This window comes from Gekko japonicus, unplaced genomic scaffold (genome assembly GCF_001447785.1).
Source record: "Gekko japonicus isolate JY-2015 unplaced genomic scaffold, Gekko_japonicus_V1.1 scaffold1338, whole genome shotgun sequence".
Taxonomy (NCBI): Eukaryota; Metazoa; Chordata; class Lepidosauria; order Squamata; family Gekkonidae; genus Gekko; species Gekko japonicus.
In genome coordinates, this window is record NW_015173168.1 from 71,847 (window position 1) to 91,279 (window position 19,433).

The window sequence follows — 19,433 nt, forward strand, 5'->3', positions numbered from 1 at the left end:
AAGCCCTCCAGTCGTGTGAGGAGAAATGGCCGCTTTGTGGAACTGGGGCACAGGAAATGTGGCGAAACCTGCAATGTGGAAGCCCCACAGCTACAGAAGAAAACCACACAAGCCCACTGCCACATGGAAAACAGCTAAAAGACATGCAGTCAAATGCTATGTCACTAGGAAAAGCAGGAACCAGCCCTGTTTCTCACTATTCAGTCCCTTCATGCCTAAAATGAGAGTGCTACTGCTCACAGGACTGTTTCTAAGGATAAAACAGTGAACGAAACAGAGCATTCAGTATGTTTAAACACAACAGTTTCAGAGCTACATCTCACTGCATGGAAAGAAACTGCACAAGAGCTTTTAAATGTACATAACAATTTCTTAACATATATCATTCCCTCAACGCATTCATGGTATATACCCACAGGTCATCCCTTCATACATATGACAAATTCAGGCAGGCAAATCTTTAAAGGTGCTACAAAGGGACTGTTTTTCTCTTAATTTAGAAGATGATCCTACTCCTCCCACAATGCCAAAAAATCTACTACTCTGCCCTTTAGCATAGTAAGAGCGATTCTGAAGACAGACTGAAGGGAGAAGCAGCAGGAAATGGCCAGGCTCATTAACTTGAAAGGAGGGGAACAATGAGTGCTATTAAGAAAGCCTCATCTCTCACAAAGGCCTCTGTTCTTCAGGATATGCGAAAACTACCCATCTTCTTTCTCCCGCTATTGAGCTTTTTCATTTAAGTGCTACCGTTTCAAAACATTGTAAACATTGTGCACACCTAAGATTGCCTCTAAATAATTAAGTTCCAGGGTATTAGGTTAAATCAGAAAAGCCTCACCATCTGCAGTGAGCCTATTCAAACTAGGCTTGAGTTCTCATATTGACCTTTCCATTTGCAGATTCCTGGCATTCGGTGCTCTAAGAAATGCCCTAAAACTTAAAAGGAGACAAGCAAGGGTCAGAAGCAAAGGCCTTCCCCCCACTTACTTCGGCCCTGCTGAAGGGCCCGTCCATAATAGCCATATTTACACAGCTGGCAGTTTCCCCCCTCTGTGTGATACAAGCACTTCAGGCACAACCCTGTTTTTCTGTCACAGGCCTCTGGATCAGTCAGATCAATGTTGTTGTTACACTGGCAGGGCCTGCAAGCCCCTCCGATCTCCTCGGGGTTTCCAAAGTATCCAGAAGTACATTCACCACACCTGCTCCCTGTTCAACAGCCAAGCACAGAAGAAATCATCAGAATTTCCCAATCCAGACTTGGCAACCCTAAACCCATGGCAAGTGTGGCCCTTGATTTATTTGATTTTTATCCCACCTGTCCCCCAGACTGGGGCTTGCAGTGGCCACCATTACAGTGCTAAGAGGATCTGGAACACTGACTGCATTCCCCAATGCCTCCTTTTTCTCACTGCTGAAAACAGAGCTGGGGGCTAATTCCATCCCAGAATTTTATTACCTATCACTCGTTTAACTATTTTTCTCTACATTTTTGTGTACTGGCTTGATAATTCATAGATCCTTACTGGTGTTAGATATTCGCTCCTGGATTTTGTGATGCGTGTTTCATTTTTGCAGACTGCTTTGGCCGCTGATCATGGCTGGAAACTGGGGTATAAATTTAATAAACATTTCACCCCTTTCATTGACTGCTTTGTTCCACAAAGGCCTTTGTGTCACTTTAAGTATTAGAGACCATGTCTGGTAATAAAATAACAGAATTCTACAGTCTTCTCTCCATCTTTCTCCCCAATGAGGACCCAAGAGGCTTATCTTCACAACAGCTCAGTGAAGTACATAAGAACATAAGAGAAGCCATGTTGGATCAGGTCAATGGCCCACCTAGTCCAACAATCTATGTCACACAGTGGCCAAAACCCAGGTGCCACCAGGAGGTCCACCAGCGAGGCCAGAACACCATAAACCCTCCCACTGTTGCCCCCCAAGCACCAAGAATATAGCTCATCACTGCCCCAGACTTAGTGTTCCAGCTATACATTGCGGCTAATAGCCGTTGATGGACCTCTGCTCCATATGTTTATTCAATCCCCTCTTGAAGCTGTAAGAGAGAGAATGACTGGCTGAAGATCACCCAGCAAGCTTCCATGGCAGAGTGGGGATTCAGACCTGGGTCTCCCAGATCCCAGTCAATACTGATGCCATTGTTTTAATTTTTTTGAACATTAACCTGAGAAAGGGAGTCCTGAGTGACTCTAGCTTACATCCTACAATATGAAAACTAGTTTCTTCGAATATAAACATATTCTCTCTTTGCTCCGTAGTATCAACCTGGTTGCCAAGACCTTTGATTAGGACACATCCCAATCACTAAAAATACTAAAAACATGAGAGGTTGTCCTAATGCCCCTACATTTTCCTCCATTCTCTCTCATCTCCCTGACCACAAATATAGAACAGTCTTGGGTCACTTGTATTAACCAGATACTTTACCTTTGTAGCCTTTCTCACAGACACAAACCACCTGCAGTGTGACAGGATCTTGGTAACAGCCACTGGCAAATTGGCGGCCACTTTCTGGCCCATCAGTACAAGGGCAAGGGCGGCAGTGATCTCCAGATCCCAGGACAGGATCACCATAATAACCACCAAGGCATCTAATTTTAAAATGAAAGATCTGTTAAGAATACTAAAGGAATATCATACAGGTATCTTGGGTCACTAGCAACTGATTGCATACAGGGGAGTCAGAGTTTGCCACTCTCCACTATTAGCAATATTATAATAGCACTATCCGGCAAGAAAATAGCACTATTTTACAGATATTTGACTTGGCTCTTTTCTGATGTTAGCAGAAAAGATGCCAAGCCCAGCCAATTTCTTTTTTTTCCCCATAGGGGATTTTTTAATTTGCATTTTCTATAAACTACAACGAAAATTAGGGAGGGGATCTACATACTATGGGAGAAAGTAAATAAAACCCACTAAAACCCCAAGAGATGGTGATCATACATACTGCGTAGCAAATTAGCTTTTAGCTCAAAGTTCGATTCAAGTTCATTGAATGTGGTAATCTAATAGTCAGTTTATACCGAAAAATGAATTTAAACACTACCACTTCTGACTTCTTAAAAAGCAACCCAAGAAATAATTATAACAATACATTGTAAGAGCTTTCAGAGTGTAATAACATCTCATTTTTTATACCCCCCCCCCCCCTCAAAAGGTAGCTTGTCTTCGGGGCAACTGCGCCTAATTTGGAATCTGAGTTCTCATCTGAAGATGCCACTGCTCCTTCTTCTTCGCTTTCTTTGGTGCTGTCCTCTTTCTCGACTTCTACTTCTCCTGATGGATGACTGTGTTGGTGTAAAAATTCGCATGCCTTTGCAAGAGAGTCAATTTTTTCTTTCTTGTCCATGAATTTGAAGATTGTGCCTTCGGGAACAATCCATCTGTAGGGGATGTTGGTCTTTTGTAAAAATATCATCAAGTCTCTGTATTTCCTTCTCTTCCTTCTTATTTCAAATGGGATGTCCTTTAACACTTTTATTTCTTTGTCTTTGATTTTCAGGGTAGATCCGTCTGTTGCTTTAAGAATTTGATCTCTCACTTGTCTTCTAGAGAATTTTATGATCACTTCCCCTGGCAGATTATTTTTTCTTGTAAATTCAGAATACGACCTATAGATCGTATCTATTTTGTTTTGTAGAGTATCTGTTTTTATGTCTGCCATAGGGCCTAATACATCACACATAGTCTGTTTCAGATTCTCAATCTTTTCTTCCTGAACACCTTGAAATCTTAAGACATAGCTTTGCTTTCTCCATTTGTAGCTGTAACAGTTGAGACTCCTCCATTGCCTGCAGCTGTTTTTTTAAGTTTTTTAGTGTTGGCATCCACTTCTTTTACTTCTTGTTCAGTTTTATCTGTTTTTTTGGTTATTTCAGTTAATTGCATTTGCTGTGCATCAAATTTGCTATGCAATGCCGTGACTTGTTCCAGCAGAGGTCGCAATGCTTCCGTCAGCATCTTTTGCAGCTCAGTGGTTGTGTCCTGTCTAGGAGCAGGACTCGCTGGGCCAGCAGTTCCGGCAAGAAGCTTAGGTTTCACTTGTTTGTCTTTCTCATCTTTTCTCGTGGGCGCCATGTTTGGGGAATGTTTACTTTTAGTAAAAGTTATCACAGTCACTGATACTCTTTAAACAGCTTGGTAAGTTCTTAAATGCTTTTTATTTCAGTCTTTCTTGCTTCACTAGTCCACCCCCCCCTTTCGTAATTGCACAAGATTCGCTTAACTTTTTTTAGCGGGGGAGAGTTCCCTACTCCCCTCGCTTTCATAGGGTGGGTTTTCGACTAGCTCTTCAGTGTTTCTCGCTTAAACTCCAACTCACGATTCAACGATAAATCCGCTTTCATTTTAAATCGCTTGGCCACCAAGCATTTCATCTTGCGGTTTCTGATTCCCATTTGGGATGCTCCGCGGTGGGACCTTCAGGGCACAGAGACAGCCCCCCTTCGCCGGCAGGGTCGCTGGAGGAAGAGCTTTCTAGTACCCCATGGCTAGGAGCCTCATGCGGAGGCTCCGGGGGTGCCGCGGGCAGTCGCACCCCCTCCTCACCGTGGGCTCTGGCAGTCATCTCCCGGAGATCGGGAGAAAGCGGCTGCCATTGTGAACGCCAAAACCGGAAGCTAGCCTAGCCAATTTCATTCCTCATGTTACGTAAACACACTTTCATTCACATGTTGATATGTATTCTGGAAAGTTTTGTACAGAGACTTTTTGGTGAGGGAATCCAATTACAATACTTTTTAGCACAGAAATATGGGTTGGATCCAAAGAACCATAACCAGAAGGAAAATATCCACTGAGACTATCCTCTGAACAAGTGTTAATACAACACTGCAAATGCAGATTCTGTAGACATGCTCATACCTTTGTTTGTGCAAGAGATTGCAGAATGTCTTGCACGTGGAAAGACATTTTTGCAGTAGTGTCACTTTTCCTGTGTTCCACTGTAGTGCAAAGCATAAAATAGCCTGTCTGTGAGTGAACAATGTCTTCCACATACAAAAATGCACTTGTAGATTCAAACTAGTGGTGGTGGAGGGGTGTTACTTATGCCTCATGGCATCTGCACACACCACCATGCACACAAAGCTGGAGTAACCTCAACATCCTTAACATCCCATAGTTGACACATGGACACTGTGCACAATCAGTTGTAACTGAGAACCTTTTCCTTCCTGTATGTTTTGAGTTCTTTCTATCACACCAATCTAAAATTCCAAATTTAGCTGCCACTGACAGCAATACTACAACCAAATTATACTAATATATTTCTTCAGGGTTACTTCTTGTAACCTCTATGTGTCCAAATCACGTGAAGTGATGGTATTGCTTTACTCTGCTCTGGTTAGACCTCACCTAGAGTATTGTGTTCAGTTTTGGACACCACAATTTAAGAAGGATATAGACAAGCTGGAATGTGTCCAGAGGAGGGCAACGAAGATGGTGAGGGGTCTGGAGACCAAGCCCTATGAGGAAAGGCTGAAGGAGCTGGGTATGGTTAGCCTGGAGAAGAGACGACTGAGAGGTGATATGGTAACCATCTTCAAGTACTTGAACAGTGTCATATAGAGGATGGTATGGAGTTTTCTGTTGCAAATCATCTGCATGGCCATTGCACTGGCAGAACCAACAGGTTGAAATTAAGCCAGAAGAGTTTTTGGCTAAACATAAGGAAGAACTTCCTCACAGTTAAAGCGGTTCCTCAGTGGAACAGGATTCTTTGAGAGGTGGTGGGCTCTCCTTCTTTGGAGGTTTTCAAACAGAGGCTAGGCAGCCGTCTGACAGCGATGCTGATTCTGTGAACTTAGGCAGATCACAAGAAAGGAGGGCAGGAAGGGTTGCATCAGTGCTTAGTTATTGTGGCCCTTTCTTACACATCCAGGGAAATGCTGATCGCCACTTTGGGGTCAGGAAGCAATTCTTCTCCAGGCCAGTTTGGCTGGAGATCCTGGAGATTTTTTGTCATCTTCTGGGCATGGAACAGCAGCCACTGCGGGTGTGGAGGGGGAGGTATTCGTGAATTTCCTGCATTGTGCAGGGGGTTGGACTAGATGATCCTGGAGGTCCCTTTTAACTCTATGATTCTATAATTCTATGATTCTAAATTCAGAACCTGGAAGGCAGGAGGGAATGTTGGTACTGGCAAACCATATGCAAAAATTCTATTATTTATTTAGCACATTTCCGTCTCTCCAGAGATCTGATCAAGCCATGGTTGACTCTCACGCTTACTATCCTAGCCTTCCCCGCCCCCTTCTTTCTGCAGCTGACATCTGCTGTGGCCTATAAACCTAATGGTTCTTAACACTCCTTTTCAAGGAAAAACCACCCTTCCCTATTCAAATGACAAAGATTGGGAAGGAACAGCACCAAAGAAGGAAAACCAGACTACAAGTGACAATTAATGTGTGTCTCAACCTGCACCCAACATGAAAATATGCCCCATGCAAATGCCCCTATGCTCTGCCATGACAGCTTCATTAATCAGAGCAGGGCCTTCTGCAGGCGCCAACCGGCAAATGGACAGAATCAGCTACTGCTCAAACGCATGCTTTCTTTGGTGTGGCTTCCTTATGGAACGGCCTGCCCAAGGAGATCAGGAAGGCTCCCACTGGTGGAAGCAAAACTGAACGATTCAAGAGGGCTTTTCTACACAGGCAATAGGGTTGCACTGTACAAAATGATTTACAAACTTACTTGGATAAAGGACTAGGGACTGCAGTCTATACCGTTGTATAGTTTACTGTCAGTAGGATCCTATTATGTAATTTTTGCACCACTTAATGTGTCATGTTAATACATATGCCCATACTTCAGTTCCACCTTTTAGACTTCCGGTTCTGCAATCCTAGTGCATTGTTTACTGAACATCCCATTTCATTGACTGTACTGACTCACTCTGAGTAATCTGCCTTGAGCCCCTGTGAGAAAGGGAAACTAGAAATAATGTAAATAAATAAATAATAAAAAGTAAGGGGGAAGGGTAGAATTACTTTGCAGAGGGCAGAATACTAGTTATTTCATCCAGTGGCTTGTACCCCATAGTACATTGCTGTTGTAGGAAGGAGTTTCCATCAGCAGAATAGGACTTTGCTCACCTCTACAACTGCAGCCCAAAACAATCCCTCAAAATGCAGCTAGTGGGGAACAGAGGCCCACCAGGAACAGTATGAGAGGAGAGCTGGAGGCTGACAAGAGAGATGGGGAGGGGAACTCGCAAAACTTGCTCCCCCTGGTCAGTGGAAATTTTCCGTGGGATCCAACTCAATGAATACACCAGCCAACCAGATGTCAAAAGAAACAGTACCTTTCACAATTGTGTCCAGTGGTGTGATCTTGGCAATTTAAACACTGCCCACTATATGGGTCGCAATCATCCGCATGGCCATTGCACTGGCAGGCTTGGCAGCTTGGAAATCCCCAATAACCCGGTAAGCATCTGTCACACTGACGGCCATATATCCCATGGAAACAGGGGCACTGTCCAGTCTCCGGGTGGCAGAAGGGATTGACAGAAGCTTGGACGTGACACTCGCAAACTAAAAAGAACACAGAGACAACTTGAATAAAATTAAAACCGGACACAAGACTGTCAATCACAAAGTTACGTCACTAGGACCTGAAGGCTAGAGTGTCTTAATCAAAAAACACCTGGAAGATGAGTGGTTTATACTTAAGTTCATAAGAACTCTTACAGGTTTACTGAAATAAAAGGGTTTTCCCCCCTCTCACAGGCAGTTTGAGATTTCAATAAGCAACACCAATTATATTGATTATTTGCATCTTTATCCTGCTTTCCGTCCAAGGTGCTCAGACTCTCCCCTGCCTATCCGCAATTTTGAGTTAGGACAAAACAACATACATCTGCATCCACTAGGTCCAAATCCAAAAGTGCCCGGAACGCATTTGTCACATCTTCTTCCAGCCACGTTTGGCCGACACTGACACTGGCCTCCATTAGGATCGCACACAGAACTTAATGAACCTTGAGGGTCACACTGGCAAGCTGAAAAAAGGGAAAGAAAACAAAAGTTTGGAAATACAAAAGTGTAGACCATCTTGGCAACAAAACCACTGTGGAAATTGTTGTTAATAGAGGACTAGCATTTACAGTTCTGATATGATAGATATTAGTGATGTGAACATTATATTACCACACAAGCTCAAAATGTCCTACTACACATTTCAAGGACTCTTATATGGTATTTATGTGTAGTTATTTTATCTTTCTACCATCCCACTGAAGTTGTTTCAGTGTGTTTTGGGGCTGCTATTTTATCCTACTGACTGGTTTATTGTTGTTTTTACTGATTTCACGTTGTTTGATGATAGTTTTCATTATTGGAAAGCACAAGTATATTTTGGCTCTAGCAATAACTTAAAAAGTGAATGAGTACAGGGGTCAGCCACGATCCTTTTTAGACAAAACCTCACCAGAACAGAAACAATGCCTGGGATTTAGAGATCTTTAAACAGAATCAAGGAGGGATAAAAGTAGAATGTGTTACAAAATCTATTCACTGAACTAGACGTTATTTGGGACTTAGACACGAGCAGCTTTTAATAAACTGTAGCCTATGTTCCCCCTAAGCACCTTTTTTCTCATGGCCAATGTTTGTTTCTTCAGCTGCTCTGTTTACTACTTACATGCTGGAACTGTATGCCACCTTCTATGGTGAAGCCAGGTTTGCTGATAAGGAGTCAACACAATTTCCTCCTAGTTATCCCCAATTGAGCTTTGAATCCCACTTGGAACTAAAGGTAAAGGTAAAGGTTCCCTTGCTCGAAAGCCAGTCGAATCCGACTCTAGGGTTGCGGTGCTCATCTCCGTTTCCAAGCCGAAGAGCCAGCGCTGTCCGAAGACGTTTCCGTGGTCATGTGGCCGGCATGACTAGACGCCAAGGCGCACGGAACGCTGTTACCTTCTCACCGAAGTGGTACCTATTTATCTACTTGCAATTTCTTGCTTTCGAGCTGCTAGGTTGGCAGGAGCTGGAACTAGAGACAGGAGCTCACTCCGTCATGCGGCACCCGGGTCTCGAACTGCTGAACTACTGACCTTCCACAGCCTGCAGTTCAGCGTCTTAACCACTTGAGCCACCGCAGCTCCTCACTTTGAACTACCTTGTTCTAAATCAGTTACATCTACTTACACAATGCTGTCTCATGCAGCAGAGCTGAGATGCTGAAAATCATATTCCTACAAACATCCGTCATGGGTGTTTTAACAACACTCCGGCTGTTCTCCAGGCACCGGTATCTCTGAAACGTTTCCCAGGCACTGTTAGTCATCAAATCATCGCCTCTTCCGCCAACTGAGAATATGTCCAACGATTTGCAAAAAGGCATAAGGACAAGCTGGGGAATGGAATGAGGTTGAACGCAGCAGGATTATTATTATTATTCAAATGTAAACTTGGTCTTGTTCAAAAGCCCACTATGTTTCAGACAAATACTTAATAAAGCTTAATTCAAAATATCAGATTGTACTTTATTTATTTCTTCATTTATAGTCTGCCTTTTTCACAAAGACCCAAGTCAGATTACAAAAAAAAAATTAAACAGCAAACACAAAAACCAAACTTTCAACAAACATTAAAACTACATCAGTATCTCTTCTGTAGAAACTCCCTTCTAAAAAAGTTCTAATTTACACACTCCGAGGAATTATACTAATGGGGGAGCCTTCCTAACCTCATTGGGTAAGTTATTCCACCGCAATAGAGAATGCTTGGGTACGGGCAGCCACTGATCTTACCCATCTGCAGGGCAGCACCTTCAAAAGATCTTGCTCAGATCAACATATGGTATCTGTTAAAAAGAATGCAGTCCAAAAAACTCCTACAGGTTTTCCCCCTCAACCTCAATCTTTTGAACTATAGTGTGAGCCGCTCCTAAAACCTTGAGTTGCACTCAAGCAGGAGAATTCTGTATTTCTGAAACATACACGTTTTTAAGCAATGATACCAATTATAACCATATGTAAATCTGAGCAATAACCACAAAGAAAAACAGCCCTGGGCAAAATCCATGTCTTCTCATACATGCACTTCTGTGAGCTGTATATCAAGGATACCATAGGGTATCCGTTCTCCTCCCCTTCCTTCCTGTAAGCGTCCAAGTGAGCAGATAAGTGTGCCGGGCCTACAGTGCTACATCTAACCATCATCACAAACATGAAGAGTTTAATATCCCTCATGGGGAGAGATCAACTGACCTTCCTTCCCTCCAGGCTGCTTCACAAACAAAAGTACTTTATGCTAAAAATAACACTAATAAAAGAAGGCAGGTTGCATCCTCAACCTCTACATATCCTTATTTTTCAATAAAATAATACAACAGAAATTACAATGCACTTACTGAGTCAATGAGAGTGTACGGATTTTCCACCTCTGTATCGTAGGAGTACTGTGGCAGCTCCAGACGAACAGTGTAATTCAATCCATTTTCGAAGCATATTGGATGCGGAAGGACTACATATCTGCATTGATAATGGAATGCAACATTAGAAAATGATCCATTCTATAAAGGTAAAGGTTCCCTTGCTCGAAAGCCAGTCGAATCCGACTCTAGGGTTGGGGTGCTCATCTCCGTTTCCAAGCCAAAGAGCCAGCGCTGTCCGAAGACATTTCCGTGGTCATGTGGCCGGCAGGACTAAACACCAAGGCGCACGGAACGCTGTTACCTTCCCACTGAAGTGGTACCTATTTATCTACTTGCAATTTCTTGCTTTCGAACTGCTAGGTTGGCAGGAGCTGGGACCAGAGATGGGAGCTCATGCGGCACACTCGGGTCGCGAACTGCTGAACTACTGACCTTCCACAGCCTGCAGTTCAGGGTCTTAACCACTTGAGCCACTGCAGCTCCTGATCCATTCTAAGCGGGTATAAAAATAATACTCAGGGTGTATACAAGAAGCAGTATGATTACAATTAGTGGATTAGCATCAGATCGACAATTATCTGGAATCCATTCTACCTCCCAGTCCACTGCTGCACATTTACTGTCAACTCACCTTGAACCTGGAGGTAATGATACCTCCTGGTTATCATCATCAGGAACGGTATTACCACATCTGCTGCTGCTAGGAATCGTGCCTGGGCGAAATACTGTGATAATGGCTTTTTCCCACTGATCTGGTAACTGAGAAAAATCAGTCCACATTAATACAAAATATACACAAGGTGCTCTGCGTGGATATGGACTAATTTTGGTGATACAGGTGATACAGGTTACACAATAATATCTAGTCACTGCAAACTATAGCAAATGGCCAGTGTAAGCAGCTTTTTATAATGGACCGCACTGCAAGTTGTCAGGAGGGTGGAAACTTCAGGGGTTTTAGAGGAGGGAGAGAGACAGAAAGCCAAGCTTCCAGCCCTCATAGTTTTTGAAATAGATTTGAAGAAGATTCCAGTTTCCAGTGTCCAGAGCCTGGAATCCTTGAGCTCTGCAGGATGGTATCCACGTTTCTCATGACATCCAGGAACTTTACCCTCCATTATTCATTATGTACTCATATTTAGGCTTCAAAAAATTTACTAACGTCAACAAAATCCACATCCTAAAATAAACACCACCACACATCTTCAAATATTAACTTTAGAAACAATACACAAATTTGAAATCTTTGTTTATGCAATCCAATGACAACGGTATACATGGCCTTGATCTGCCTAAAGGGCCCCTTGCAAAGCAGGTGCCAGAATTGCCATTATGAGTTACTAGCACTTAAGAGATGTTTATTTCTAATGCAGCCTTTCCACATCTACTCATACAGACAGATAACTAATTATCTATTCAGATTTGGACTTAGGTAATACTTTGTAGATATTACAATATCTCTGTGTATGTAGACATTAGACAGGAAAGCTAATTCATTCCACACTGGTAGATTTTCAAATGTCTTGAAAAGACAATGGCTTAGAGCAGGGATTGCCAAACTGTGGCTTGGGAACCTTATGCGGCTCTTTCACACATATTGTGTGGCTCCCGGCAGGGTGGCTGGGGAAGCCTTCCCGATTGGTCTTCTCTTCCCCAGCCAGTATTCCCCTCCTTAGGTAGGCTTGAGGTATGTGGGGGTGGGGGGGAAAGAAAGAAAGCAACTTTAACTATAAATGCATTCTCAAAGCCCCCCCCCAAATGGCTTGGAGAAGGCATTTGTCTCTTTAAATCCCTTCTTCAAGCCAAGCCAGCCGGTGGAGGGGTGTGTGTTAGAGGATGCATTTAAAGTTAAAGTTGCTTTCTTTTCACCTCTCCCTCCCCCCATCTATTTGCTTTCCCCACACCTTTCTCTTTTTCTCTCTTTCTCCCTTCCTTCTTTTCTTTTTCTCTTCCTTCTTTCCCCCTCCACATGTATTTGCTTTTTTCTGTCTCTTTCTCTCTTTCTTTCCACCTCTTTCATTATTTTTTTCACCTCTCTCTTTTAGACAAATAAATATCATTAGCAAACAAATATAATCAATATCTGTTTTTACCCCTTTTGTTTTTGGCAGCCTTGTTTAATGTTAACAAAAAGCAAATTTGCATATTTTTCAAAAAAACATGTAATATTTGTTTGTGTCTTGGGGCTCTCAAACATCTAACATTTATTCTATGTGGCTCTTACATTAAACAAGTTTGGCCACCCCTGGCTTAGAGCCACTAAACTGAACAAAAAATGTTCACAGAATACATCTACCAGCCTTTGAACTGCACTGTGAAGTCTCCCATGCCCCATGGAGGGAACACCACCTTTCCCCACCTTCCTGGCTGAGGTCCAAACTCCCTCTGGCCTCGGGACTTGGAAAAGAGAGGGGGTTAAACCACCCAGTTCCTCCTTTTCCCAGGCTGTCTCTGGTGTGCTTTCTCTCCTGCCTTCCTGTCTGAGCTAAGCTCATTCATCCTCCTCAGCCAGGTATGGCCGTGCGCCTTTTATAGGATCCAGCTGCTCCACCCCCACTTTGACAACCAATCCCCTTCTACTACTGTGCCCTTCCCTCATCATGCTGCCAGTGATCCCCTTCACATAGGCTGCCCTTCTGCAGCTTCCCAACCTGGCTGCAGCCCTTTCATTCTGGCTCTCTACCCCGCTGGGCTCAGCCTGACTTCTGGAACGAGTCTAGCCTCCAGACCTTGGCTACAGCCAGGCCCCTCACTTCTGCCCCCCTCACTGTGGCCCTCCTGCCTCCTCCCATTGGCTGACAGCCTTCCCCACCACACTGGGCACTTGTTTGGGCTCCCTGGGTCTTTCAAGGCCTCGTGGAAGACAGTGCCTGCTGATGACGTCTCCCATGGCTGCAGCCATTCACTGCAGCTGCTTCATCCGCCATCTTCTGGTTCTTCCCCAAATAGGTGGTAGGGCCGAGGTTCCCTGCCCACAATCTGATGCTTCCTGGCACCTAAACCTCCTCAGTGCAGTGCGTAGGACCTCTCCCCACACTAAGGTTGGCCATCCCAGGCTGAGTGGAGTCAGGGGAGGCTCTTAACCTTAACATGCTATTGAGTTAAATATAAAAAAAATAACTTGCCTTGGAAGCATAGAAGCTTTACACAGTACCCCCCCCCCCAATTTCCCATGTTTCCTGGTTAAGAGAAAACACTGTTCGAACAAATTACAAAGATGATCTGACTCCAATGGTAACAAAAGAAAGAATTTTTTACTTACAAAAATAGAAGCACATCTTACATGACAAACTGATGTAGGTATATTTAACTTACTGTGATTAGATTAACTTCAAAAAGGTTAACTTGCTACAGCTCCAAGACCAGGTAAGAGACAGAACAAGTGAGGTCCTATGTAAGATGAAACAGAAGGCAAGCAAGGGCCAAAGAGCCTCAAGATGGGGGGGGGGGCAACTGCCAAGTGTAACCAAACAAGAGAATTCTCTTAAACCTTTCCCTTCCCTCTTGCATGCAGAGTTACAACATCCAATACATGCACCCTCCTGCTCCCCAAAAAATCTGCTCCAGGGGGTTGGGTTACCCTCAAGAATAAAGTAGGATACAGTACAGGAGGCTACAACTGTAGAGAGAGCCAACAGCTGAAACCACCATGCCCCACTCTTGCACAAGATTTTGCTCTCTTTGTGGAAGAGCTCACACAGTACTGGGGGGCGGGGATTTCTGCAAATGTTGCCCCTAGCACAGCCCGAAGAGTCTTAGACCCTGGTGAATGTGTTTTTTTGGGAAGAGACAGGGTTTCAGGAAAAGAAAGAGGAGGGAGATATCTATTCTGAAGCTTAAGCCATTCGCGGTTTAACAGATCCCACCCACTCTCTTCCAACTGATTGGTCCTCGCAGAAAGTATCACATGGCTTTTGTATCCCCCATTCAGAAGCAGCACTGTGAAGCCAACAGGGGTCTGCAAGGTATTTATTTACCTGTGGTTCATAGCGAATCAAAACATCATACTCCATAGAGTATGGAATATTGTCAACGTAGAATTCCAGGTATGCTCCTTCAGGAACTCTGGCAAATCCTATTCCTGTCCATGAAGGCGTACGCTCTTGAGAATACTGACGTTCAACTATACTCACTCCCTGCAAAATCACAGGGGAAATTATTACATTTTTGTTCAAGTTAGACCATTTGTATTCAAGGGGCAAAAAGACATAGGCAAAGAAATGCAAGGAACAGTGTGGTATTAAAAAACAGTACTCTCTCTGTCCTCCTTTCATTTGTCTGTTTCCCTCTCAATTTTGTCTTCTCTCTCTCTCTCTCCCCCTCTCATCAAAACACTAGATATTTATTCATTTTTAAAACTTTCACACTGCCTTTTCACTCCAGTCCCCCCAATACAATTGATATTTCATATGATCGGTTTTTGGTAGCCATACTATAAAGCCAACAGGGTAGAAATAGAACAGAATGTGTGGAGATTACAAAATACATGGTAATTACAGAATACTAAAAACAAAGCAACCCCCCCCCCCATCTCTAAATGTGGATACTCACAGGGCCAAAGACAGTTTCCTCTGCTTCATAGACATAATGGTCTAAAGAAATAAAATAATAACCCGGTTCCACTTCACTGCATTGTCGGCCAATCATATGAGGCCTGCACAGGCACTGGCCAGATTCACTTGAGCAGCTGAAATGGAAAATTAATTTAAATTGCAGGTCTCCTATGGAAAAACTCAAGTAGGTAGATAGGCAAAACCCCTAGAAACTGGCACACAAGTTAAGTAAATTTTTAGGGTAGGATCCACCAACCACTACAGCAGCATAACCAGCACAAATCACAATGCTTCACTGCAACAATTAATGTTTCTGCAGACAGGTACCTAGCCCAGATTTCAGATGCAAATCATTTAATACAGGAGCCAGGTGAAAACTTTCAGGGATTAGACAGATTTATGGAAGATAGGTCCCTCAGTGACTACTAGCCATAGGTTCAAAAGGAAACCTCGATGCTCAGAGGATAGGGTTGCCAAACCCCCTGGTTTGCCAAGGGTCCCCCGTTTTTTGGGGGAGTTCTACCCACCGCCAGCCAGATGGCCGGCGGGGGAAGCCCCACTCCCAACACCCACAGCCACCCATCTCTCTCCCTTTAAGGGTGTGCAACCCGTGTTTCATCCCAAGCGCGAACTCCGCAAGCTTGCAGGGAAAAGCCAGCTTCGTTCTTAAAAGGGAAACGCAGTGTTGAAAATAAAAGGGGAAACGCCGGCTGCCGGCTACTTTAAGTGCAGGGAACTGCTGTTTCTGGAGATCCGGCGCACAGCCGGGGGGGGGGGGGGGGCGGCCCCCACGTGACGTCATCACGTTGGGGATGCCCCACCCCTTCCAGGAATGCCCCCAAAGTCCCCCGCTGGGGGTGGAAGATGGACCTGGCAACCCTATCAGAGGAAGTAAACCTCTGAAACCCAGTATGAGGAGGCAACATCGGTGGAAGGCATTGGCCTCTGTGCTCTGTTGGTTGGGCCTCCAGGGCCACTGGTTGGCCACTGTGTGAAACAGGATGCTAGACTAGATGGACCAGCAGAGCTCTTCCTATGTTCTTACAAACAACAATTAACAATGAAAAAAAAAAATCCATGGAGGTGATGGCTATTGTTATTAAATATTCTCTCTTCCTCTGAAATTTTTTTGGACTAAATTCACCTTTAATCAATACCTTTAGCAGCTTCTAAATATATATTCACAAAGAGTGAGAACACATATCCAAAAAAGGTAAAACAGACTTAATCTGAACCATCTGAAATATGCTTCATTTTCCCAACATGAAACCTTTTCCTCAAGCCTAATTTTATTTTTACTCAGAAAACTATTTACTGAAGAGCTGAAAGAAGCTACAGTATTCTCAGCATCTGCCCAGAAGAACAGCTCTTCAACAATGGGAAATTAGCCTTTCCTGAGCCGTCTCAATGGAAAATCCAGGAAGTTATTTATCCCAGATACATTTTAACAAATATGGGAAGCTTCCCATGTTTGAGACAATGACCTCATCCCCTGTGAAGCTTTCTTGACTGTCTTCCAGTATTCAAAACCACTAAATAGACTTTAAGTCCACTTGTGCATTTCAGGGACTATGACAAGCTATCTTGATATAAGTGATTGGGAACCTGTGCACAGTCAACTTGCTTTGAATAAGAACTTGCCACTCCTGCAAACAGGCTGCTGTAAAATTTGAAAACTGGCTCGTAAAACAGGCATCTCAACTGCAACAGTTTTAAAGCCAACACACTTCTGAATGAATCCATTCTCTCGGGACAACCAAAAAAAGAAAAACACATGGTTTGATTTCTGCTTGCCAGTGACACCCATTTTCAGATGGTTTTGCAATCACTGCTATCAGCACATTCACAGGCCAAGCAGTAACATAGTTCCACCACCACTGCAAACTCCTCTTAAAAACTATGTAGCTGATACCTGCATGGGGAACAAAGTAAATTAGGGGCAAATGATCAAAGGCATAAATATGAGCTTGGTCAGAATGTGATTCTTTGTAATCACTTTAAATAGATGAGAGCATAGAACTGTGAAACTGAAATACAAGGAAGTTTTGTTGAGCTCAGGTAATAGGACTAACAGCTAAGCCAAGTGGAAGTTAACTGGCTTAACCAAATTAGGAAAGAAGAGATGGAGTATACCTCCAGATTTCCCAGATGCCAGGGATAATCAACAGGGTCCACCTGTTCCACTTGTGAATTTGCTGGAGACACTTGGCTGGCCGTAGTGGAAAGAGAATGTGGCACTAAACAGACCTTTGCTCTGATCCAACCAAGCAAGGCTTCTGTTCTTTTGGCAGTGGGCTTAATGACTCAATCAAATAAGTCTTCACTATTCATAAGTCAAAATCAATAAATAAATTTGGAATCTTGGGAACAAAGCAAATACACCTTATGTCAGGGGTGTCAAACTCATTTGTTATGAGGGCCAGGTCTGACATAAATGAGACCTTGTTGAGCTGGGCCATGTGTGTCATAAAATGTAATGCCAGATAATGGAGATATAAACTTTATAAAGGACACAAACACAAAGTTTTTTTTAACTTCAAATAAAAACATGCTAAAAACATTACTACTCTTGCAATATTTTGTTTATTTAACAGTCTCTGATAACTGACATCTCTTGCTCTGAATTATTGCATCAAAATGTCTGTGCTGTAGCAATCTTGAGTACTGACATTCATTATTGATTTGATTTATTGACATTTATTATAGAAGTCTCATGCTCAGTGTTCTGAGCCTAGGACCCAAGGGGAAACATGAAATGGCTGGGCACTGCAAGTTTTTGTACATAAGTTGCTTCATGTGCTGGTCAAGAACATGAGAAGGCATCCTGACACAGCCTGAGGGCTGTTTGTTTGTCTACAAAATTATAGTCTTCCTCAGAGAAATAACTACAACTTCCTACAAAGGAAATGTGCTGGATGAACTTGGTCTGGACGCACACTCTCAGCCTAATCCACTTCACTGGTTTGTTTTTATTCCTCCTCTAAAATAGTTCACATTGGTTCTTACTGAGAAAGTCTGGATCATGAGGGCATGAACACAGTGAAAGGGGGGAGGGAACCCAGTTGCACCAAGGAGAGCCCTGGCATAAGGAGCCCAACAAAACAAACAAACACACAGCATAGGGAGCCTAACAGAATACACACACACTGTAGCAAGGTACACAAAAGCTCATACCTTGAACAAAACTTGGTTGGTCTTAAAGGTGCCTGGTATTTCTGCCATGTGATTGAGGCACCCAGAAAAACAGACTCTCCCTCGTTCCCTGCCTCCCTTCAGGGAGAAGCCTCAGCCAGTGGAAGGAAAGAAAGGCTTCCCTTTGTCTCCTGTATATGATTGAGGCAGCCTGGCCAGGAAGCAAGCTCTAGCTGGGGGGAGGGGGGGAGCCTCAGCCAGTGCTTTACCAGACTCTCTCAATTGCACAGGAGAGGCTAGTTTATCTATCTCTCCTGTGCAATTGAGAGAGTCTGGTAAAGTAAGCTGTGATGTAGCAGCAGCAGCAGAACTGGAAAAGGAAGCAGGAAACAGCTAGGGCGTTGCAGGCCGGATTGCAGCCCTCCAAGGGCCTGATCTGGTCCCTGGGCCGCATGTTTGACACCCCTGCTTTATGTGTTTGTGAGAAGGGTTTGAATGAAATCTGTCTCTTTCACTGTTCAGCTATATATTTATAAAACCAAAGATTTTATTTATTCAAAATTTTCTTCTTCATATGGATGTCAGAACTAAACAGCAGTGTGAGGCAAAGCACCCCTGTTTCCTCCCATGGGTTAATGCAGGGGTCTGCAACCTTTAAGACATAAAGAGCCACTTGGACCCGTTTCCGACGGAAAAAAGAAACCGGGAGTCGCCGCGCACTCTCCCCTAGCCGAGCCGGCGCCGCGTGACGTAACGCCCAGGGCCGGACCCAGGTATTTTTGCACACTAGGCGAGGCTCCCTTCTGGCAGCACCTTGAGCCACGGGGGGGGGGACTTTGTGACCTGGCTGGGTCCCTCTCCCACCACACACCCCCAGCTAGCCAGGCAGGCCGTGGTGCCCTGAGTGCCGCCGCCCACCCCCCCTCCCAAGATCAAGTCACCCCAGCTAGCCAGGCGGGCACCTGAGCACCCGTAGCCCACCCACCCCTCTCGAGATCATAAGAACATAAGAGAAGCCAATGTTGGATCAGGCCAAAGGCCCATCCAGTCCAACACTCTGTGTCACACAGGGGCCAGAAATACCAGGGGCCATCAGGAGGTCCAGCAGTGGGGCCAGGACACTAGGAGCCCTCCCACTCTTGCCCACCCCCCAAGCACCAAGAAGACAGAGCATCACCTGCCCCAGAGTCCCTCTCTATAATCAGTTGAACTGCAGGCGGCTCGCTTTAGCGAGCATATATGGACAAGTGGGGCTGCTCGAGCAAGAGTTGGTTAAGCACAAGAGCCCCCCCCGCCTTCTCCCCAGTGCGGGCTCTTCGTGCTGCCCCTTCCACC

The 19,433-nt window shown here is 44.2% G+C and overlaps 1 protein-coding gene across 1 annotated transcript in view; it reads right to left on the bottom strand.

Annotated features, from left to right (window-relative positions):
• Positions 1-19,433, bottom strand: part of LAMB1 (laminin subunit beta 1) — a 98,602-nt gene that overhangs the window by 39,283 nt on the left and 39,886 nt on the right. Inside the window, exons 13-21 of the mRNA XM_015422523.1 lie at positions 14,965-15,100; positions 14,391-14,549; positions 11,045-11,172; positions 10,390-10,510; positions 9,183-9,387; positions 7,892-8,035; positions 7,337-7,568; positions 2,455-2,618; positions 991-1,212 (exon numbers count right to left, since the gene is read on the bottom strand). Of these exons, the coding sequence (XP_015278009.1) occupies positions 991-1,212; positions 2,455-2,618; positions 7,337-7,568; positions 7,892-8,035; positions 9,183-9,387; positions 10,390-10,510; positions 11,045-11,172; positions 14,391-14,549; positions 14,965-15,100 (1,511 nt within the window). The remainder of the gene's footprint in view (positions 1-990; positions 1,213-2,454; positions 2,619-7,336; positions 7,569-7,891; positions 8,036-9,182; positions 9,388-10,389; positions 10,511-11,044; positions 11,173-14,390; positions 14,550-14,964; positions 15,101-19,433) is intronic.